Genomic DNA, 24,257 nt, shown 5'->3' on the forward strand with positions numbered 1-24,257 from the left:
TCTAAAATATTTTTTATTTCTTGACAAATAAGTGCTCATTTAAAAAAATTCACGCATGACAGAAATGTGTAAAGCAGAAAGTCTTTGCCTTACTGGAGGCATTCACCATTAACAGGTTGGTGTAGGCCCTTCTATGTATAGTCTAAGGGGGTTTAAAAATGATTTTAAGTGTATCTTGTGAAGGTGGGAAAATTACCAATTTAGTACGTTCTAGGCATTTTGGGGCAGGGCACAGCTTTTGTTTACACAAGTGGAATTCTATTAAGTAAAGCTGCCATTCACAGAAATGAAACTGAATCCTTTTGTCTATTAGGAAATTTTATAAGTTGCTATTACTTGATGATTCTTTTGAAGATGGCTCAAAATTAGAATTACTATGAAAATAAAATCAGCGTTTCTTGTTTTCTAATGAGCCATTGGGACAACACAGTTATTGGTGGTTAGCATTTATTTAGAGAAGATAAATTGGAGAGTTCTGCCTTTGCTTTAATGAAAAGACTCATTTTTTTAAATCCATAGAGGTAGGTTGGAAGTGGGAATGGAAGGGCACAAATTTTGTTATATTAAATGCCGGTCATCTACCTTGAATGATTGATACGTTAACTTAACATCTGGTTTAATGTCAATCCATTTTTAAATAAAAAATTGACTTCCTTGAAAATAACTGTGAATATTTTCTGTATTTCATATCACCTAGACTATTAAAAAGCACCTTCTTAGAAACTGACCCATATGAGACTTCATATTTGATTTGCAACTTTGGCTGGCATTACTGGAAGCGTCTCCTGATGGGAAGAAACGGAAACTTTCTGTTAGTTATCTAACAGATGAAGCTAGCCCTCATTCATGTAAATGTGGTGGCTGTGTAAATAAAATTCACAGATAAATCCCCAAACTTGTTTACCTTACACGTCCTTTTCTAAGGCTGCCCGCAAAAAGTAAAACATACTAATGCCTAATGCCATTAATAGAACAAAGTGAGGTATAAAAAATAAAATGCTAACCTCTGTGTCCTCTGTGAGCCTTTGAAGAGGGGGCTATGGGGGTCAGGGTCTATAATTACACAATAAAGGGCCAGAAGTCTCGGAAGGGGAAAGGAGAGGGGAGGGGTTGATTGATCCACAAACTAGTTAATGAGGCCCTGCCCAAGCACATTCTAGCAGGCAAAATTGAGAAACAGCAGCCTGGTAGAACTGCACACACTGAGGCCAACATAAATAAATGTTTCTCAAGTTTTAAATAATCAATCTTTTGCTCTAAAATGCCTCATCTTTTGTGATCCTTAGCAAGAGCTGGCAGTAGATGAGTACCTGCTATGTTAGATTTATTTTTCTCCTCTGTGTCACAGACAGTATAACAAATTGCGAAACCTCCTGAAGGATGCGCGTCATGATTGCATTCTCTTTGCTAATGAATTCCAGCAGTACTGCTATCTCCCTCGGGAAAGGGGAGAATCCCTGGAAAAGTGGCAGACCAGGTATGGCACTGAATTGCTGTGAGTTTTCACATGGTCATCTTCTTAACTTTCTTTATCATTGGCTATTTGGGAGTTGATCTAAGGCATATGCTAAAACAAATCAACAGTTACTCTGGAACCATGATTAATACTGAAATGCTTAATGTGTCAATATTTTAGATATGATATTTGCATACATAATTGATATATTTTAGAAATTGTAATTAGGGAGATATAGGTACCCAGAGTAAGTTTGCCCCAGACCCTAACAGCTAACAGGATCATTCCAGTGATATAGAAATCATAACTTTTTTTTTCCAAGGTATGCCTTTTTAATTTTTTTATTTTTTATTTTTTTTACTTTTTGATGGCTAATTTTTACTTACTGAGATCACCAGTGTTTGTTTTTTTTTTTTAGAAGTCATAACTTTAATGCTTGTGTGTGTGTTTGGGGTAGGGGGGTCCTACTTTTAAGCCAAGATCATTTCAGTTTTTCTGGTATAGGTTGCTCTAATATCCCACCAATCTTATTAAACTGAAACTGGTAGGTTAATTCTGATAGAGCAGTTTAGGAAGAGCAGTGTTATAGTTTAGATCCACCTAAAAGCGGAGCCTGAAGCAAGGACTTGGATGTGGGTTGTTTATGTGGGAGGCGATTCCCAGAAGCAGGAGTGAGGAGGTGGGGAGAGTGAGACAGAGGAGAGAGAGCAGTAAAGGATGTGTTCCTGCTGTGGGAAACTAAGGCCCAGGCCTGCTGAGAACCTCTGAGAAGCCGTGGAGTGTGCCTCAGGAGTCACCTCCAAGGACAGAGGCTAGGGCATTTAGTTAGTACACCCCCTTTAGCTGAGGGTCCTTCCCCAGAGGTGTTAATTCTGCTAAGTGAGCCCTTGAGGCGGGATGGAGCTGCCCACCCAGCTGTAGCTGAAGTCAGAGGTGGGCCCAGGGTACAGGTGCTGGGCACCGATAGCCTCTGCTACACTCTTCTGTAGAGGGCAAAAGAGACCTTAAGCTTTAAAATGTCTTATCCATACAAAACATTTAAATCATCTTTTTCCTTGTAATTCTTTATCTGTATAGCCATTAAATATTTAATTTCTCTAAAGCAAAATAAGTGTTGATACATTCTGAGTCCTTAATTATAGTTCTCAGGTTCCCACAGGGCTCAGTACCAGAAAGGAAAAAGCAAATCTTTCTCTAGATTGGGTCACATGTGAGTACTCAGAATGATCACACTAACTGCACAGCCTGGCACATAGTAAGTACTCAGTATATGTTGGCTGAATTTTCTTTTTTAAGTTTAGAACTCAAGGAACCCTATATAGCATCTTAATCTGCAGAAGGGGAAAGAGAGAAATTGACTGTCCAACTTTTACACTTCACCGGGAACATAATCCAGTCTTGAACGCACATCTCCAGACCTAGACTCTGTTTTCTAATTCAGATTCTGTTCAGGAAGATTTTCGGACATTTCATGTGATTCCTTATCAGATCTTGTTTGATTATGATTTTCAGCTACTTGCAACCTGGTATTTCTCTTAGCCAAAGACTTGTTTCTTCATCTTTTCAGCCTCACATAGCTTAGCTTGTCATCTGTGTGGTGCTGCGTGGCTCAACCCTCCAATTAAAAGGTGTTAAAAGATGGCAGAGCCTCATGGTTTCTTGGCCATGTCAAGAAATGAAAGAGGTTGCTGTGGTGCTTGGATTTCTTAGGGAAAAAGAGATGTCAAGTGCTTTCTGATTCATCTTCGTATCACCTAGAGTACCCAACCCAGGGCACATTTATGACGGGTGCTCAGGGAGTATTTGTTGATTGAATGAATGAATGGTTGTCTGTATAAACCAAAGGATAGCCTATTAAAAGCCAGGTGTGGAGTTCTGAACAATAGCTTGTGTTTGTCTGCCTTGGGAGGGCTCACATGCCCTTTGCTTTTCTAGGAGCATCTACAATGCAGCCGTTTGGTACTATCACCACTGCCAGGATAGGATGCCAATCGTTATGGTGACAGAAGATGAAGAGGCAATTCAGCAGTATGGAAGCGAAACAGAAGGAGTATTTGTGATTTCTTTCAAGGTATTTCTAGCTGTTATGTGTATAAATGTGTGTGTGTTCATTTCCTGAGTACTTCCCATAAGGCTTTAGATCGCTTTGGCAATACAGCAAAGGGAAAATAAAGAATGAAGGAAGACTTCAAGAAGTTCCATGTCTTTGTTATTCCCCAACTAATTAATCTTGACTTTAGCAAATTTGGGCAAACTCCCTGTGACTGTATGGCCCACAGCATCCAAGACTTCAGCCCAATAAGCTCCCATTGACAGTAAACTCATGTTTATAGTTATAACAATAACAATATTAGTAATGATTATGATAGGTTGAATCTTATAAAATTGCCAGTATTCTGTTGTTTTTGACCTACAAAATGGCAATTTTACATGGTTCCACCTAATAGTAATAGCCACTGTTTATCTTTGCCAGGACTTTTCTAAGTGTATTATTTCATTTAATTCTTGCAACAACCTTATGAGGTAGGTGTTATCATCCCCATTTCATTGGTGAAAAAACTAAAGCACAGAAAGGTTAAGCAACTTACCCAAGATCACATAGGTAGAAAGTGGTAAAACTGGCATTAGAACCCAGGCAGTCTGACTCCAAAGCTCTTAACCACCATGCTTTCCTGCCTCCCAAATTATGTTTCTGAATACCACAAAACACAGCTGTAAAGGCCAGTCTTGTTTTTTCGCTGTTCCTCCTTCTTTCCTACTTGTGAATGTGCGTGGGGTTAATAGGGATAAAGGAAGGGGTGAGATTTGGTATTATTTATGTGAAGGCTGTCGGATCAGCTTGGTGTACAGGTCATAGACAGGAGCAGCATTGTCGGTGACAGTTACTTGGGCTGTCTTAGCAACACAGTTCTCCTATTCTTAGGTAGCTTTTGGGAGAGTAGGATGACTGTTAACCTCTCAATAGATTACTGATCTCTTCTGTCTGCCCAGTTGGTCGATCAAGTTCCAATGGTTGATATCATTTTTTGATTCAGAAACTAGAATGAGGCCTTCCATTACCCTGTCAGTTTACAGAAAGTCTGGTTGGATTTTGCATTGTAGATTCTAAAAGGGTTCCCAGGTGCATGTATTGCTAAAGATTTGCCAATAGAATTTTCTTGGCCCTGCTATAAAAAAGTGTTCTGGCATTTGAGAGAATTCCAGGGGCACTGGATATTAATGGCAGTGTCACTTGTGTTTTCTGTTGCAATACATCATGTCTTGTTCTTGCAGAGGACAGTTGACTAAAATTACATTTTTCTACTTTTCGTGAAAATTACTTTTCTTTGTAGCCCAGTAGCATAGTACAGTTTTATTTTGTACAGGGCTTCCTAAGCAAACTGTGTGATCAGGGGCTTCATAGAGGTGAATGATAGCAGAAAAAAAGAACTACTGTGAGATTCAGATGAGAGGGAAGCCCAAAACTTCCTGTGGAGACTTGAAGTTAGATGGGGAGGAGGAAAGACAACAAATCCCTCTTGAAGAGGTGGTTCTTAGTGGCAAAATTTGGTGTTGATAAGTGGTAAGTGACCAGAATTGGGGTACTGATGTTAGCACAGACAGAAGTTCTGGAAGGACTAGGGAAAGAAGGGAAGCGGTTTGAACAGAACCCTGAAATTAGTGGGAGAAATGCTGAAGTTGACAATAAGGATAATTTATTTTCTTTTTAATTTGAGAAAAGAGAATGCGCTAGACTCTACCTTAGACTTAAAGTTGAGTTAAAATCTCACATAAATCTGACTTTATTCAGTGAGAGTCACCCATCTGAGGGAGTGTACTCTGGACACAGGAAGTAGATGTAGCACAGCCAACCTCACCACACCATCCTCTTGTGGGCAGTCGCCTTGGTGTTTTGTCTAGGGCCTCTCTGAAAGAATTACGCCAAGAGGTGCAATAACATTCAGTGATAGTCTACTTGGAGGGGAACCTGACCACTTGTTTCCAAGTTTTGCTTCATACCAGGTCATCACACTAATAGCAACATCAAGTGTCACCTACATGAGGAGGGTTACTACGTCTGTGGATAGTAACAAAAAAAGACTCGGTCCTCTGGGAGCTTATGAGGAGGAGAAAGCCTAATACCAAAGAATAGAAACATCTTTACTTCCCCCTCACTGCTCATTTGACATTGCCAGTGGGTTGGGACATTTCTTTATATACTACTCTTTGCCATTTTTATGTGCCTATCAAATTTTCTTATAAATTTCAAACATTTCTGGTAGGAAAAAAAAGACAAGAATGCAGGGGCCAACCCCATGGCCTAGTTGGTCAGTTCGATGTGCTCCACTTAAGCTGCCCTGGTTCGGTTCCCGGGCGTGGACATACACCACCCATCAGCGGCCATGTTGTAGCAGCAACCCACATACAAAATAGAGGAAGATTGGCAACAGATATTAGCTCAGGGTGAATCTTCCTCAGAAAAAAAAAAAGACAAGGATGCACACGTGGGAGCTTTTCCTCTCCATTTACTGTAGGCCATTGTCTAACAATGAGATACGTGTAAAGACAGGCAGATGACATGTGCGTGGACATGCATGCGTGTGTGTGTGTGTGTGTGTTTGTGGAGAGAGAGGGAGATTTGAAAGTGCAGAGTAATCAGGGAGATGGAAGTGTTCCGTAGTAGGGGCAGCCTCCCTGGCATTCATTTGGTAAGGCTTCAGGGATTCATGAGATGGTAGAAAATGAACCAGTAGCCTGAGGCTTGGGAAGGTAATGCTCACTTAACACCCCTTCAAAACTGCATGCCAGCAGTTCCTGTTCAGGATTTTTTGTAATACAACTATAATGACCATGTTTCTCTTTTGCTTTTATTAAATTCAGAATTATCTGGACAATTTTTGGCCTGACTTAAAGGCAGCCCACGAGCTTTATGATTCTATCCTTCAGTCTCGACGGGAAAGAGAAAATGAGAGTCAGGAGAGCCATGGGAAGGAGTACCCAGAACATCTTCCCCTGGAAGTGTTAGAAGCCGGCATTAAATCTGGACGCTACATCCAGGTGAGGTGATGATGAAGAATCGGCATCAGGCCCAGCCAGTGTGTATTCTTCTCTTCTTTTCTTGCCTCCTGTCACAGCCTCTAATTTCAAAGGTTGTAAACAAGACGGGCGTGAGTAAGCGAGGGCTGTTGACGTTTAAGGTGATTTGAGAGTTGTTCTTCCTGTAGACATTGCTGTCTGGTTTGGAGCTACTCTGTAATGTTCTTAATTGGGTTACATATTGAGCATCACACAAGTAGCCTCGTAAATGCCTCCTGTCACTGGGAAAGAGAATATATTTTTGAATCAAGGTATGAAGGTTTGGCAAAATTGTAAAATTGGTAAAATTTGCTTCTTCACTCCTTTGCCATTTTCCTGCTCCTTTCAAGAGCCATTTTGTGGTCCCCCAGGACCCAGAACCCAGATGCTGTCAGGGGCTTGAGAAGGAGTCAGATAAAATTATTATTCAGATTTCAACAGATATTTACATACACTCATTTGTCTGTGTGTGTGTCTGCGCAGTTTTATCGCATGCATAGATTTGTGTATCCACCACCATAATCAAGATACAGAACTGTTCCATCATGGATTTACATTTTTAACCAGCAACTCAGATGGTTTGTATGCCGACCAAAGTTTGAGAACACCACACTAAAGTCCCTCCCTAAAGTGTGGGTATTTTAAATGAGTCTACCTAGAGCGGCTTCCAACTTGGTGGTAAAGTTTATGGTGTTCCTGGGAGGATATTTTGAGGAAGAAGATTTTTTTAAAGGCCACTCATCACTTAGGTAAGATAAATCCTGGCACTTTCAGTGCTAGGTATAGCTAAGAGTAGTTCAAAATGATGGTATGTTCTCTAGAAAATAGAAACCTTTGTGGTGAATATTATTCCTAAAGAAAGGGATCACAAACCTTATAAGAATATTATGAGGATATTTTCATATAGTTTTTAAAAACTGTAACTTTTGGAGGCAACGCAGGCAGAAGAGAAATTTGTCACATGATTTTTATTATGATTTTAGGGAGTTCTGAACGTCAACAAACATAGAGCACAAATAGAAGCTTTCGTTCGACTTCAAGGAGCCAGCAGCAAAGATTCAGGTTTAGTATAAGCCTTATATAAATTTCCATACTCCTTTTTTATTCTGATATTACACAATGAAGAAAGCAAAGCTGAAGTTGTCACATCCTATATGCCATGTCACATGTCCCCACACACCCTGGGTGTGTGGGATCATGGGTTGGTTTTCCCCTAGCTTTTTGTCTATAATTTCTGACTTTATTGTAATAAACTTTAAAAAATGATATTGGGGCCGGCCCTGTGGCGTGGTGGTTAAGTTCACACACTCCACTTCAGCAGCCTGGGGTTCGCAGGTTCAGATCCCGGGTGTGGACTTACACACCGCTCATCGAGCTATGCTGTGGCAGCGTCCCATAAACAAAATAGAAGAAGATGGGCACAGATGTTAGCTCAGGGCCAATCTTCCTCACACACAAAAGAAGATAATAGCTAGTATTTTGAGAGCTCACTATACATCAGGTACTGTTCTAAGCGCTTAATGTAGGTATCTAAGCACTAATGTAGGTTCTCTACCTTTCGTACATGAAGATACACACAGTGACAGGTGAGAATACTAAAATACAGAGAAGCACAGTTACTGGGAAGTGGTGGGGGCGAACCTGCCACCGTGGCAGTTTGGCTGTGACTTTAAGACGTTGCCCTGGGGCCAGCCTGGTGGCGTGGCAGTTAAGTGCACGTGTTCCACTTTGGCAGCCTGAGGTTCGCAGGTTCGGATCCTGGGCGCGCACCGATGCACTGCTTGTCAAGCCATGCTGTGGTGGCGTCCCATATAAAGTAGAGGAAGATGGGCACAGCTGTTAGCCTAGGGCCAGTCTTCCTTGGCTAAAAAAACAGACAAACAAAAATAATACATAAATAAATAAAAGACATTGCCCTGTACTGCCTCTGTGTCTTATATTGCCTTATTGGAATCCTTACAAAAGTAATAAAAATGAAAAAAAGTGTAAATAAGTTGTATCATAATAGAGTGTAGTTCTTAGTTCTATAGTGTCAGGGTGACAAAGCCCTAATAGTCAAGGGAGCATGGCCGGGTTGAAGGAGAGTGAGAAGCAGTGGCTTTCTCCAGGATTCTGCTTGTCAAAATTACTCCTGTCAGTTCTGCAGTGTCCATGGTTCCTCAGCCTGCTGACCACTCCCTGGCTGTGTGGCCCCTGAAGGTGTGGGACAGAATTCCAGTGCAGGTTTACATAGTCTTATGCAGGGAACTGTCACCTACCTTAAAAGATGGCTGAGGGTGGCCCTTAGGAAAGCACATTATATGGTCTGACATGGTGGCCGTGGTTCTTCATTCCTAACCTGCAGAACAAAGTTCGACTTCACCTTTGAAACTAGGAAGCTTTTATTTGCCAAGAATGCTGATTAGACCTCAAATATATTTTGCTTAAAATGCCTCATTGCTGTGGCATCCCCCTTGGCTTTATGGGGTTCCTCTGTGCTGCCCCAAACACAGGTTTAGTCAGTGACATCCTGATCCATGGGATGAAGGCTCGAAACCGCTCGATTCATGGAGACGTGGTAGTTGTGGAACTGCTCCCTAAAAATGAATGGAAAGGAAGAACCGCCGCCTTGTGTGAGAATGACAGTGATGACAAGGCCTCAGGAGAGTCCCCAAGTGAGCCCATGCCCACAGGTGAGCCAGCTGGAAAGTCACCCATTATCCATTTTTCTTGTGGAGTGTTTATTTTTCCTCTCCTTAACAATCCAGAAATATTGCAGTTATTAATATATGATACTGTTTATTTTCCTACATTATCAGTTCCCCTTTCTGCAGGTTTATTTTATTCTCATCAGCACCCAAATATGCTGTCATATCTCCCATCTTAAAACAAAACAAAAGCAAAAATGCTCTCAGGTCTCACATCTCCTCCAGCTACTGCCCTTCTCTCTGCTCTAGTTTATGGCAAGACTCAGTGAGACAGTTAACTCTGCATTCTTTCTACTTCCTGTCTACCCATTTTCTCCCAAAGCCACTACATTCAGGCGCCCCCCACCAAAAAAGAAACCCTGGACCTCTTGTCAAGGTCACCAGTGACCTCATTGCCGATAATACTCAGCATCTGTAGCCTGTCAGCAGCATTTGGCCAATGGATCACTGCCTCATCTTTGGCTTCTGGGTTCTTCTCCCGTGCTGCTTACTCCCTCTCAGTTCCTTTGCTGATTCTTCCTGTCCTCTTGGGTGCACCGGGGCTCCTCTCTGGATCTCTTGTTCTCTGCACACTCTCTCTGAGAGAGCTCATTCAGTCCTCTGGCTTTCTCTCTCCAGCCCAGACCGCTTCCTCAGCTGCCAGTTTTGTCTGCTTAGCTGTCTTATTTAGCATCTTCCCATGATGTCTAATGGGCATCTCAAACTTCAAATACCTAATAACAAACTCATGATTTCTACCCTAAACCCGCTCCTCCCCAAGTGTTCCCCATCTCAATAAATGGCAAGTTCATTCTCACAATTGGTGAACCCAAAGACCTTGGAATTATCCTCGACTTCTTTCATACATCAGCAAGTCCTGTCAGCTCCAGCTTTAATGTGTGGCCTGAATTCAGCTGCTGCCACCCTCCACCACTTCTCTCCTAGTTCGGTCCACTAGAACCCATTGGTGAGATGACCCCAACAGCCTCCTCACTGGTCTCCCTGCTCCCACCCTTGCTCCCGGATAGTCTTTTCTCCACGTGGGAGCCACAGTGATCCTTTTCAAAGTCTTAAGTCCTGTCATGTCTCTGCTCAGAACTCTCCAATGGCTGCTTCCTATTTCTCTCAGAATAAAATGCAGAGTCCTTACCATGGCCTGTAAGGTCCCATCAGCAGGGCTGCCTTCTGTCACCATCCTCTTCATCACTCTGATCCTGCCACATTGAGCAACTCATCCTTTCCACCCTGGAAACAAGCTTTCCCCAAACGTCCCCACACCTCCTTTCTCACTTCAAGTCTCTGCTCAGATGTCACTTTATTTAAAATAGCTGCCACTTCTGACCCTTTATCACTTTTGGTCACCTTACCTTACTCTATGTCTTTCTCAGCAGTCATCACTACCTCACATATATTTTACTGTCAGGTTCCCACCCCTACAGACACCTGGACTAGAGTGTAAACTCCAGGAATCAAGGACTTTGTCAGTTTTGATATTGCTAATTCCCTGCACCGAGAACAGGGCCTCACACCTGGTAGGGGCTCAGTAAATATTTGTGAAAAGAAAAGAGCACTTTTAACTATTAAAGTTTGTTTTTTATTGACTTCAATGAATGATGATTAAAAGTGTTGTGTATTAGACTTATAATGTGTACACTTTTCTGTATATAATGTTGGACCAAATGATCTTGGCTGGTGGGAAAATGCAAGATAGATAATGAAAATGCACAGTGAGGGCATAGGGTAAAAAAAGTGAGAATCATTGACTTTTCCCAACACACCTAAACCTGAGATTGATAAGGTAAGGGCAAAAGAGAAAGTGGGACTAATGGATTCTAAATGTCATGTCAGGCCCCACAGAAGAAAGGGCATACTGACAATGTTATAAAAAAAATTATCTATCTTAAAAAAAATGATCCATCTTAATAATAAAATGCCAGTAAGGCAAATGTTTAAGTATCTCTCAACTTGTATGGATTTGCTTGAAAAATTGGGGCATTGTGTTTCCTGTTTTCTTCCTTGTTGCCGAGCTGGTCAGAGTAACATCTCACTAGTTAAGGCTTTATTTTGTTTTGTTTTCCCAAAGGCAGAGTGGTGGGCATCCTTCAGAAGAACTGGCGGGATTATGTGGTGACATTTCCATCCAAAGAAGAGGTCCAATCTCAGGGCAAAAATGCTCAGAAAATCCTAGTTACGCCTTGGGATTACAGAATTCCCAAAATCCGAATTAGCACTCAGCAAGCAGAAGCCCTCCAGGTAGCTGACTCTACTGTTTTCCTTGGGTCTTTGCCAGCTTTTGAGCAGTACCAGGAAACTGTTGGTTCCTTTGCATAAGAAGGGATAAATTATTGATGGCATCTGGCTTTCCAAGATCCTGTTTTTTAAAAATTCTAAATATATAGAACCATCTATTAAGTAGTCCTTGGTTAATAAATGAAGGCCAGAGAGAAACCGTCCTAGAAAGAGCTGTGTAGGACAACTGGAGAGAACATTCGTTATCCAGCTGTCCAACACAGAAACTTTCAATAGATACACTTTGCCAACACTAACAAGCTTCCTTCCAGCAAGCAATATAGAAATACGATCACCCTGCCCTGTAGGGATGATATAGTGGTACTTCACAGAATCGATTAGCCATAAAGGAATATATAGCCCTGGAGAGAAGACAGAACAAGAAAGTTAAAAATTAACCTTTACTGTGGCGAAGAGTACAGGCATCGCCCAATTTGATTTGCGTGATGTTTTGCAGTTTGTAAATGAGACACTGAAGCAGGATGTCCCCAGCCAGTAATCTGGTCATTGTGTACCTTTCCATCTTGAAGCCATATGCGGGCTCTCCAAGGCCAGTTGCAACTATTGCTTTCCACCTCCATGGTTTCCAGGAATTTGGGGGCAGTGGGGTTCAGTTCACACTGATAGCTTCTTTCCCACCAAAAGATGTCTTAAGAAGTTAGAAAGTAACTTCAAAGAATTTAGAAAGTAACTCCCACACACAAAAAATTGATATTTTCTTTTGAAATATACTCTGGACTATGCATAATTGGGTTTTTTCCTTGTGTCACAAATGTTAACTAGAATGTGTTACAGTTGGCTTTCTTTTAACAGACTAAAATTTCCAGCCCACTTATTTGATGTAGAGAGGTAATGCCTCCCTTCAACGCATTGGGCCAAGCATTTACAAGCCATCTGGCAATTTAGTGAAACAGAGAGAACCGAAAAAATTACAAGACTCCACTATTTGTGAATTAGCCACTCTTTTTGGAGCCTGATGCTGCTTATCTCTTGTTTGGTGCTTCTAAGTGACCCACTTAACTCCTGGTGCTCGGCTTGTGGTTTTTTTTCTCCTTTTGTGCAGGACTTCAGGGTGGTTGTGCGCATCGATTCCTGGGAGTCTACATCCGTGTATCCAAATGGACATTTTGTGCGTGTTCTAGGAAGAATCGGAGATCTGGAAGGAGAAATTGCAACCATCCTGGTGGAAAACAGTATTTCAGTTGTCCCTTTCTCAGAAGCCCAGGTCAGAATTCCCCAATCCTTTGCTCTGGTGGAAGACATTTCATACATTTTCTTTTTGCTTTTGCTGTTGTTTGTTTCGTCATTAAGAAAGAAAAATCTTTGTACATGTAACAACCTACTGTCTGAAGCCAGAGATAATGGAAAAATCTCACTCCTCTATTCTGTTTGGACCAGACTGAAGTCAGCTTCAAGTGCAGAGTTAGTTTCCCACACCTCACAGCTCTTAAATTTTTGCATTTTCCAACTGCACTTAAAAATGGTACGTCAGTGTCTCATAGTCAGTGTACATCCATCCCCAGCAACTGCAAGGGGGCCTAGTTAGAGACCCAGCTGGGCTCCACTCCCTGTTATAATCATCTAACCAGAGGCTGCAGAAAGCTGCAGGGCGCAGCTTCCTGGGTTCCATACATCTCTAACCCATGGATCAAAAAATCTTGCTTGTTATGAAACAGTTTTTGTAAACTTTACAGAAAACAGAAATTCCATGGACATAAGACATTAGCTATTTCCATCACTTTATGATCTTTTCAAATCCTCATAAATCGTCTTTATTATTCTTGCATAACTATATTCATAGTGTGCACATTCTATTTTCTGTTCTGCTTCTTTCACTTAAAATTATTGACTTAGCCTACTTATTTTTAATAGTTATGGCAAATTACTGTATATTGATGTATTCTAGTTTGCTTAAGCGTTCCTCAATTGTTGGACATTGGGCTATTTAATTTTTCAGTATTATATAAAAAATGCTACTTCAAACATTTTTATAAACATTGCTTTTTTTTCTTTTTGATTGTTTTCCTTGGAATGTAATCCTTAAAGGAAGATTGCAAGTCAAAGGGCATAAAACATTTAAATAGCTTTTGTTATGTATTGGCAGATTATTCTCCAGAAAAATTGGACCAGTTTGCATTGCTATCAAGAGCATATGGGTGTTCTTATTTTCATTATAGTTTTTGACAGAATAGTAGCTAGAATAGAAAAATATTTTAGAATATTTTACATTATTAAATTTTTATGTTTAAAACAGTTTCTGGAAATTACTTGTTGACTTGTTTTGACAGAGCTTAGTGAAAATGTTAGGAAAAAATAAAGCATGGATTAGACTTCACAGGACTAGAATTCTCTCTTCTCTTTTAGCCTACTTAACTGCAAATTGATGGCTTAAACAGGTAATAATGGAGACAAAATGCCCTAGATTGGTCCTGCTAAAATTATCTTTAAGGAATAAATTTTTAATATTTGGGACATGTTGATTTTTTTTCAGGGCTTGACTTGAATTAAAAGCTTAACTATGTTTAACCAAATGCATCATTCGAAAATAGAGTAGAAGTTAGACTTTTTAAAAGTCACTCATTCGTTCTTGCTCCACCCCCCACAACTAAGGGGCTGGCGAAAGTTGTGGAACATTTCTTGCCAGGCTGTAAGGGGCCTCGAGGGCCGGGGACTGTGTCTTTCCTATTGACTCCTGACTTTCCAGAGCCTAGCACAGTTCCTTACACATATTAGGTACCTAATAAATAATTATTGATCAAAAGAAGCAAACATAGGTTAATTGCAGAAGGTAATGAGGAACGAATGGGATTTCTGTGAGGTCACATTGAGAATAGATTTTTATAGGAAACTTGTGGCACGTGAATTGCTGAACATTTGGCCTCTCATTGTACAGATGTGTGAGATGCCAGTAAACACACCCGAAAATCCCTGGAAGGTGAATCCTGAAGAGGAACGAGAGCGTAGAGACTTGAGGAAAACCCATCTTGTATTCAGCATTGACCCCAAGGGTTGTGAAGATGTGGATGACACACTCTCAGTCAGAACCTTAAATAATGGCAACCTGGAACTTGGGGTCCACATCGCAGATGTAACACACTTTGTGGCACCAAATTCTTACATTGATATTGAAGCTAGAACAAGGTAATGCTGTTTGAAATCAGCTCTATAATTATGTATATGTGACTGTAACATATTTTGTAACTATGCTAGTTTCAGACTTCAAAACAAAGATTTCATGTTTGTGCAATTCTGAAGCTCCCAGAAAAAAAAAAGTTGAGGTCCACTTCCCCTTTTCCTTTAGAAAAATAGTACCTTGATCACTTTACCTTTCCTTTTATAACAGAACATTTCCACACATTGTTTCCTTCTAAATTGAAATGGATTAAATTTTTCATGTAGTAATATAGTGTTTTATATAAATACTGGATCATTACACTCTTTTTTTTTAAACAACTAAGATTCATGTCACTTTATCTTTCTTTTTTGTATCAGTGGAAGAATATTCAGCCCAAAGCTGTATCCCTTTGAAAAGTGGGGACATGGGAATAGCTTTATTACCCAGTCTGCTGCACTTTATGAAAAGGCAACAGCCTTGGGGAATTTGTGCTGAGGTTTTGGCCGTTTACCTCACTGCAGCCCATGCAGTCAGCAGTTCTGCTTCTTGCTGCTGAAGGTCACGCACTCACGTATGTGTCATTCACAGGGCCACCACTTACTATTTAGCAGACCGTCGCTATGACATGCTGCCCTCCATCCTCAGCGCTGATCTGTGCTCCCTCCTGGGAGGCGTTGACAGGTGAGTTTGTTCATTATTTTCATCTTCGGAGCTTGTTGTAGCCCTTCTGTGGTGCCTGGCGCTCTTGCTTCTGGCCTTTTCCTCCTTTTCTTTCTAATATGCTCTAGCACCCCTCCCCACCCCTGCTTCCCTCTGCATCCTCTACACCCCCTGCACCACCTGTTTTTAGGCAGCTTTATTTCTCTAGTCTTCCCTTCCTTTCCTCTTTTCTCTCTGTCTAGCTATGAGGCTGCTTCTCTCTCTGTGTTGGCTTTTTGAAGTCAGCTAAAGTCTGGGACCAAATGTTTACAATTTTGTGCACATGTATTCCCGGGTTGAGGGTGTTTTGCCTGAGGATCATGAACTTAGGGCGTTTTTTGTTTGTTTTAGTTAAAATTTATATCTATCTTTGAATAGGTAATAAAACCATCTAGTCCAAAATTCATAGGTTCCAAAAGATATTTAGTAAAAGGCTCTCTCCTGCTACTTTCCCTCAGTTACCAATTTCCTACATTTTTTTTTAGATATAATACATACAAATATGGACATGTGGTCTTTCTTTTTTATACAAATAGTGACATTATATATATATATATAGATAGATAGATACAGATATAGATATACTGTTCAGCACCTTTTTTTTTTTTTTAACTTAACCATGTGTCTTGGAGACTATTCCATATTAATAACAGTTGCTTATCTATGGAAATTTGGATTGTTTCCGATCTTTGCTATTACAAACAAAACTGTACTTGGAACATAAGTTGTTTCACATTTTTAAAAGTACAGTATATCTGGAGGATAAATTCCTAGAAGCGGAATTTCTGTGTCAAAGGGTATATGCATTTGTGATTAGATAGATATAATCAAATTGCCCTCCATAGAGGTTACACCAATTATATTCCCACCAACAATGTATGAGAATGTTTGTTTCCCCACAGCTTTGCCAGCACAATATGCTATATTTTTTTATCTTTGCTAATTTGATACATGACAATGGTATCTTAGTGGTTTTAATTTGTAATTTTCCTACTACGAATAAAGTTAAACATTTTTTTGTGTGTTTCACCGTCATTTATGTAGCCTTTTCTGTGAAGAATTTCATGTTCCTTGCCCATTTTTCTTTTGAGTTATTGATCTATTAGTAATTGATTTATAAGAGCTCTTTATATATTAGGAAAATTAGCCATTTTTTATATGAGTTGTATATGTTTTTTGTTTTTGTTGTTTTTTTTTCTGTGAGGATCAGCCCTGTGCTAACGTCTGCCAATCCTCCTCTTTTTTTGCTGAGGAAGACTGGCCCTGGGCTAACCTCAGTGCCCATCTTCCTCCACTTTATATGAGACGCTGCCACAGCATGGCTTGCCAAGCGGTGCGCGCCCAGGATCCGAACCAGCGAACCCCGGGCCACCGCAGCGGAGCGTGCGCTTAACTGCTTGCGCCACCGGGCCAGCTCCTGTATATGTTTTTAAATAGAATGATTTGGTGGCAAAGTGATCCTTTACAAAAATCAACTTTTTGCTAATTAACCTATCATCAAGACTGATATCATAGTTCAGTGTCACCCTATAGGATTGAAAGGCTTTTCTTTACTAGAGAGCCGAACAGACTTGGCTCTATCAATGCTCTGCTCTTCTAGTGAAAATGGAGAACTATAAGGTAGGGTTTGTAACATTACATGTGAACTCATTGCAGATTTGCTCAGAGCTCAACAGAACCTAGTTGAACTTTGTTGTTTTAATTTGAAATACTTTTTTTTTTTTTTTTGAGGAAGATTAGCCCTAAGCTAACATTTATCGCCAATCCTCCTCTTTTTGCTGAGGAAGACTGGCCCTGGGCTAACATCCATGCCCATCTTCCTCCACTTGATATGGGACGCCGCCACAGCATGGCTTGACAAGAGGTGCGTTGGTGTGTGCCCGGGATCTGAACCCCGGGCCGCTGCAACGGAGAGGACACACTTAACCACTACACCACTGGGCCGGCCCCTGAAATACTTTTTGATTTAGTGGTGGAGTGTTTGGATTGAGACATTGAGAAACCGGTAGCAATGTCATTTCCTTCAAGATACATTTAGGGTCTAGTTCTGCTTGCTTCAAAAATGGAAGAATTAAATAATGATGTCAGTGTTACTGGTTTTGTAGGTATGCTGTAAGCGTCATGTGGGAATTGGATAAAACCTCCTATGAAATTAAGAAAGTGTGGTATGGCAGAACCATTATTCGATCAGCATACAAACTGTTTTATGAAGCAGCCCAGGAACTACTGAATGGAAACGTCAACATTGTTGATGATATTCCAGAACTCAGAGACTTGGACGAGAAGAGCAGACAAGCCAAGCTCGAGGAGTTGGTGTGGGCAATTGGCAAGTTGACTGATATAGCACGCCATGTCCGAGCTAAACGAGATGGTTGTGGTGCCCTGGAACTGGAAGGGGTAGAGGTTCGCGTACAGCTAGACGACAAAAAGAACATTCATGACCTCATCCCCAAGCAGCCCCTGGAAGTCCATGAGACGGTGGCTGAATGCATGATCCTGGCCAACCACTGGGTAGCCAAGGAGATCTGGGAGAGCTTCCCTCATCAAGCCCTGTTGCGCCAGCACCCTCCTCCACACCAGGAGTTTTTTTCTGAACTCAGAGAATGTGCTAAAGCAAAAGGCTTCATCATAGATACACGGTAATTCCTCTTTCGTGGGGGCAGAGGAATGGAAGGGAGTGCTGGGGACTTCTTTATCTTAAAATAGTTCTTAAAATGTGACAGCCAGATCTTTGACCAAAAACAGAAAACTTCGTGGCTCTCTTCTTTTACTATAATGTAGGTATAGAGTCTTAAATTAACACAGGTTTATTTAGGCATAATTTTGACATACTACAATTTGTAATATAGAAGTAAGGAACCTGTTATCCTTGGTTTAATTTCATCTACCAATTAGGCAAATAGAAAGATGTAATCCTATTTATTTCAGTATTTTAAAAATGCAACATATTTCTGGCAATACCATAAGATCCCACACCAATGGTAAATTTATACCACGCCTCCACAGAATGAGACGTTTTTAATCCGCACCATCAGGATAAAATATTTTCCTTGTCAAAAATGATGTATTAAGAGGATTTTTTAAATATTTTGTTGTCAAGTAACAAGTGCTGATGAAAATATCTTTTATTTATCAAAATGGATTTCTTTTGCCTCTATTTTTTTATTTTTTTTAAGGTATTTATTTGTTTATTTATTTTTTGGAAAGATCAGCTCTGAGCTAATATCCATGCTGATCCTCCTCTTTTTGCTGAGGAAGACTGGCCCTGGTCTAACACCCATGCCCATCTTCCTTTACTTTATATGGGATGCCGCCACAGCATGGCGTGACAAGCAGTACCTCAGTTCACTCCCGGGATCCGGACCCAGGCCGCCAGCAGCCAAGCGCACGCACTTAACCGCTACGCCACGGGGCCGGCCCCTGCCTCTATCTTTAGATGATAGTATCTTTTGTTGGTTTGTTTGGTGGTTGAGCTGCGTGTGTGTGTGTGCCAGGCACATGTGCTCAGGGCTTTCAGACATCATCTTTATCATTCGTATTTTACAGAGAGAGAAATGAAGTCTGGAGAAATTAAGTAACTTGCCTGTGATTTAACAGCTAGTCAGGGCAGAGGCAGAATCTGCAGCCGAGTCTGTCCAGCTGGAAAGCTCCCATCGGTGCCCACTCTCACGATGCTTCTCTGCTCATCGTTCTCCATCTTCCCTTTCCCCCTTTTCTCTTAGCGGGCTGCAATAGAGAACTGAATTATATGCTGTATTATTAGTTTAATTTTTAATATAATTCTTTATTTCCTGGGTTTTTAAAAATTATTTGAGAGTAAATAGAGTGTTTCCTATCTCTCTCTTCCTCCTTAAAAAAAGAAAAATCGGGGCCAGCCCCATGGCATAGTGGTTAAGTGTGGCATGCTTAGCACTTCAGCGGCCCAGGTTCACAGGTTTGGATCCCAGGCACAGACCCACACCACTCATCAAGCCATGTTGTGGCTGAGACCCACATACAAAATAGAGAAAGATGGGCACAGATATTAGCTCAGGGCTAATCTTCCTCAAGCAAAAAGAGGAAGATTGGCAACAGATGTTAGCTCAGGGCCAATCTTCCTCACCAAAAAAGAAAAAGAAAAACTATTTAGGTTTCTTTTACTTTGTGTACCTCAGGGTTAGTTCAGTTCTGTTTTTCAACTCCCTCTGGTTCAATAATTCTTAATTTAAACAAAGAAAAACTCCATTCTTTGACCTGTACAGAAATTTTAAGGTTAAAGGTGTTGGGAGTTCAATTCAAGTATTTGACCACCTACTGTGTGCCGAGCACTAATTTAATCGTGTAGGTATCAGCACATTACTCTTTGCTATTTAAGAAACGTACTTAAATTCTCACACACTTTCTTTGTTTAAACCTTAAAAGCAAACTAGATTTCTATTGTTGAAAAGAGTTGTTTCTGAAATGTGTCCAAAATAACTTTAACTACAGGCAGATGAAAGTATTCAGACTGATGAGTGAAGGGTGTTCTCCCTCAGAATGTTGACTTATAATTTATTGCTGGGACTAAATAAAAGTTCTTCCATTTTTTTGGTCAGGTCCAATAAAACACTGGCTGATTCTCTGGATAACGCGAATGACCCCAACGATCCCATTGTAAACAGGTTGCTGCGATATATGGCTACGCAGGCCATGTCTAATGCACTATATTTCTCCACTGGATCGTGTGCAGAGGAAGAGTTCCATCATTATGGTAAATATTAAAGTTTTCCTTTGCGTAGCCATAACCTTGAGCAAGTTGTTTAAATTAAAAGTGTATTTTTTTTATTTCAATCTTTTGTTTTCTTTTTGAAGGTCTTGCATTAGATAAATATACTCACTTTACTTCTCCAATAAGAAGATATTCAGATATTATAGTACACCGATTGTTAATGGCAGCCATTTCAAAAGATAAGAAAATGGAAATTAAGGAGAATTTGTTCAGCAACAAAGATCTTGAGGAATTATGCAGACATATCAACAACAGAAACCGAGTAAGAAGGGACTGTAAATTCTCTGACCCATCATCTCTTTTGCTAAGAGAATATCAGCTTAATTTGTGTAGTAGAATGAAGTACAATATATTCTGGTGAATTAAATTCTAGAATTATTCTAACCAATGCAATAACATGAACAATTATAGTTTGTTGAATAATTTTCAATACATTTATAAATGTTCTGAAGTAACTTAATGTGGATTTGGGAGATTTAACAATAGGTTAGATGTGGGGCCGGCCCCGTTGCTTAGGGGTTAAGTGCACGCACTCCGCTGCTGGCGGCCTGGGTTCAGATCCCCGGGAGCGCACCGACGCACCGCTTCTCCGGCCATGCTGAGGCCGCGTCCCACGTACAGCAACTAGAAGGATGTGCAGCTATGACATACAACTATCTACTGGGGCTTTGGGGGGGAAAGTAAATAAATAAATAAAATTATAAAAAAAAAATAGATGTTTTTCTCAAAATGTAGAAAGGTAAAAGATCATCTATCATCTCATCACCCAGAGATAACCATTATTAACAATACTAGACAGTGCTTTTTATTTATTAAAATATTACACCATACCTGCTGTTTGAAATCTGCCCTTTTTCACTTAACACATCTGTTATTGATAGCACCCCCTGTCAATATAGTTACATCATTTTTTTAGACGCCACCCTGCATTCTATTTCATACTGTTACTAGTGACTACAGTACTACACAGCATAGAACTAGACCATTTGATGATGCAGAAAATTAGAACCTACCTAAATGTTTAATATAATTTTCTATCCAATGTTCTAGTTCTGTGCTATGCAATATAACCACTAGCTATGTTGCCTATTTGAATTAAAATTTTAAAATATTAAAAATTCAGTTCCTCAAGCACACTAGCCACATTTCACATGCTCAGTAGACATGTGTGGCTAGGTGGTACCCATGGGGCCACACAGATATAGAACATTTCCATCATTACAGAAAGTTCTGTTGGGTAGCACTGTCCTAGGAAATCCAGTTTACAACCATCCTTGTGTATACACTTTTACAGACTTCTCAGATTATTGCCTGGATAAATTCCTGGTAATAATGAATTGCTGAATCAAAAGGTGTGCACAAATAAAACTTTGATGCATATTACTAAATTGCCCCACAGCATAGTAGTACTAATTTACACTTCCACCAACAGGATTTTGGTGGGACAGACTTGAAAATAAAGGTAAGACATAGATACAGATACTTTTCCTCTACCTGAATGAACTATAAACAGGTTCTAAATAACAAAGAGGTTGTTTTCTAATTTTCTAAGACATTTTTGAGGGAATGATACTGGATGGTTAAGTTCCCACAATTGATTTAATTCATAATAGAGAAGAATATTTGAATTAATAGTTTTCTAGAATCAAGCCTTTTTAAAGACATTGTTTCTATGGGAATATGAATTCCATGTTTTTTCTGGGGTCATCATGCTTTGGGGTTGTGCTTCTTTTGACAGGCAGCACAGCATGCTCAGAAGCAGTCTACTGAGCTGTTCCAATGCATGTATTTTAAAGACAAAGACCCAGAAACTGAGGAGCGTTGCATATCTGATGGGGTCATTTATTCAATTAGAACAAATGGTGTGCTTGTATTTATACCAAGGTATGTTATGTGTGTCACAATAGTTGTTAAGAAATCATAGTTAAACTAAAAGTGTAGAATACAAACAGTACATTAGATATAATTTATTAAAATATTTATTTTAGCAACAATTTGTAGTTACCACATGTACATAATGTAACATATAATTCACTATATAAGCATAAAAGGAGATTAGAGTCTAGCACATCTGTATCAGTCTTAGGATAAGATTTTACTGTCTTATTTAGCAAAATATTTGTTTCCATCTGCTCAATGAAATGAATATCTGAAGGTAAATGACAAGAAAAGTTTTTAATCCAGAAGAAAAACTAGCATTCTAGATAAGTATACAAGATCTGTCTGCATACTAAGAATACATTTTCTCTGCATTTTTATTCTGGCAATGATTTAGGTTTGGCATTAAAGGTGCTGCTTATCTAAAAAATAAAGATGGTTTGGTGATCTCATGTGGCCCAGATAGCCGTTCTGAATGGAAATCAGGATCCCTTCAAAGATTTCAAAACAAAATCACCTCTACCACAACAGAAGGGGACTCTGTTACGTTCCATTTGTTTGACCATGTAACAGTAAGTCTGTATTTACATTAAGTATTGGTTTCAATGTAAAGAATAAAGTGTGACTTAGTAATGTGCATTTTGTCCTCTATGACAGGTGAGAATATCTGTACAGGCCTCACGTTGCCATTCTGATACAATCAGCCTTGAAATAATAAGCAACAAACCATACATGATACCAGATACAGAACTTGTTCATCAGAGTTCCCTCTTGCTAAAGAGTGATTTAGTGAAAGAAGTAACTAGATCTGTGGAGGAAGCTCAGCTCGCCCAAGAAGTCAAAGTAAACATCATTCAGGAAGATTATCAAAAATACTGCCAAACAAAGGGAAGAAGCCTGTACATACTCCTAGAGGAGATAAGGGACCTGGCTCTCTTGGATGTTTCAAACAGTTATGAAATATGAAATACTCTTCTTACTTCATTAAAAGAGCTTTGTCTTATGTGAACGTTTTACCTTCTTTTCAACATTAACATCTAATTTTCTGTGTCACCCAGTGTTCTAGTCGATGGGGATTGGGTAGCTATTTCCCACAGATGTGTAAAATGTTTTCTCATCATTAATCAAAGTTGCATTAAATAACGTGCAATTAGGTTACTATAGTAACTGATTTTTCAGAAATGAATAGTGAATGGCGGCTCTGGAAGTCAAGTTGCCAGTCTCGTTTTAATAAACCTAGAACTGATTTTCAGTTAACTTGTCTCAAACCCACTCTTTAAAAGTTTTAATGTTTCCAGTAATTGCTACACTGGGCCATTAGGGTCATAGGCCCCTCTGACATCTGTCAGATTAACTTTTCAGTCTCTTTCAGATAAGACTTAGTCCTGTCCATCTCTCTATTTTAAAACTCCTATTTGATATTTACTCAAACCTTCCCTGCTGTCCCCAGCACCAGTTGGGGACAGGGCATAGGGAGTGGGGTGGGGTGCACAGCTAAGGTCTTTTCTCTCAAACCTTTCTTTCCACCCACTCATTTTGCTGAGTACTCTTCGGATGAAGAGTTGCATTGGCCTTGCCCTTGTTGACTTGTTACTTTGCCAGCAAATCCCACCACTGGAAAAAAATCACAGTTTTAGTCATCTCCTCTAATCCAGTTGGAGGGTGGATAGAGGCCAGAACAGGCCCTTCTGAGGGAGCAGTTTTTCTAGGCATTGGTGGTATCTTAAGAGACTGGGGTCTATCTTCTAGCTGATCCCCTATTGGCAGCAATACACCACAGTCCTCTGAGGTTTATGCCTCTTGGCCCTTCACTATGCCAGTCCCCAGCAAGCCTATAGGACACACACCAACCCCAACCCCCCCCCCATATGTTCTTGTGCTCAACTTCCTGGCATTTCAACCAAACCATCCTCATCATTCTCCATTCCCACCTGAAGTCGGCATGCCTGAAGAGAACAAGATGCCTGCCTGTCCCAGCTCCATGGATAGAAGCCACTCTAGCACCATCACTCGGCCAGTCTTTCTCACAAAAAGCAAAGTTCCCAACCCCTAATTTGTAAAAATTAGATTCCCATGGGGGAGAGGGAAAGGCAAAGCTATCTCCTGCCAAGAACTAGACCTTCTTTAAACTTGGTTGTCAACACGGTACTTTATCTGTGTTACCTCCTCCACCAAGTTAATAAACTCAGGCAGGAAAACACTCCAATCAGGTCTTCTCACTATCTGGCCTAAACACTTCTAGTCTCATAGTCACAATATCTTTCTTATTTCCTAGATTTTCATTTCTATATCATTATTGTACATGTTTTTCCCAATCCTTGGAATCTCCTCCACCAACTCAAAGGTCTCCTG

General features: G+C 40.2%; 1 protein-coding gene across 3 annotated transcripts in view; it reads left to right on the forward strand.

Moving 5' to 3' along the window:
- The window catches only part of DIS3L (DIS3 like exosome 3'-5' exoribonuclease), a 31,867-nt gene extending 8,959 nt beyond the window's left edge, over positions 1–22,908 (forward strand). The window contains exons 3-17 of one of the 3 annotated variants that reach the window (XM_087428571.1): positions 1,349–1,477; positions 3,392–3,527; positions 6,317–6,493; positions 7,495–7,573; positions 9,004–9,183; positions 11,261–11,430; positions 12,530–12,691; positions 14,360–14,607; positions 15,170–15,262; positions 17,386–17,919; positions 19,855–20,009; positions 20,111–20,289; positions 21,766–21,911; positions 22,303–22,477; positions 22,563–22,908. In XM_087428571.1, coding sequence (XP_087284697.1) covers positions 1,349–1,477; positions 3,392–3,527; positions 6,317–6,493; positions 7,495–7,573; positions 9,004–9,183; positions 11,261–11,430; positions 12,530–12,691; positions 14,360–14,607; positions 15,170–15,262; positions 17,386–17,919; positions 19,855–20,009; positions 20,111–20,289; positions 21,766–21,911; positions 22,303–22,477; positions 22,563–22,871 — 2,872 coding nt within the window. In that variant the 3' untranslated portion in view covers positions 22,872–22,908. Of the gene's footprint in view, positions 1–1,348; positions 1,478–3,391; positions 3,528–6,316; positions 6,494–7,494; positions 7,574–9,003; positions 9,184–11,260; positions 11,431–12,529; positions 12,692–14,359; positions 14,608–15,169; positions 15,263–17,385; positions 17,920–19,854; positions 20,010–20,110; positions 20,290–21,765; positions 21,912–22,302; positions 22,478–22,562 lie in introns of those variants that run through there. The other 2 variants (XM_087428572.1, XM_087428573.1) reach the window with 2 other exon arrangements.
- The last annotated feature ends 1,349 nt before the right edge of the window (positions 22,909–24,257 follow it).

This window comes from Ceratotherium simum, chromosome 3 (assembly GCF_057802395.1).
Source record: "Ceratotherium simum simum isolate JZ-2026a chromosome 3, ASM5780239v1, whole genome shotgun sequence".
In the NCBI taxonomy this organism is placed as follows: domain Eukaryota; kingdom Metazoa; phylum Chordata; class Mammalia; order Perissodactyla; family Rhinocerotidae; genus Ceratotherium; species Ceratotherium simum.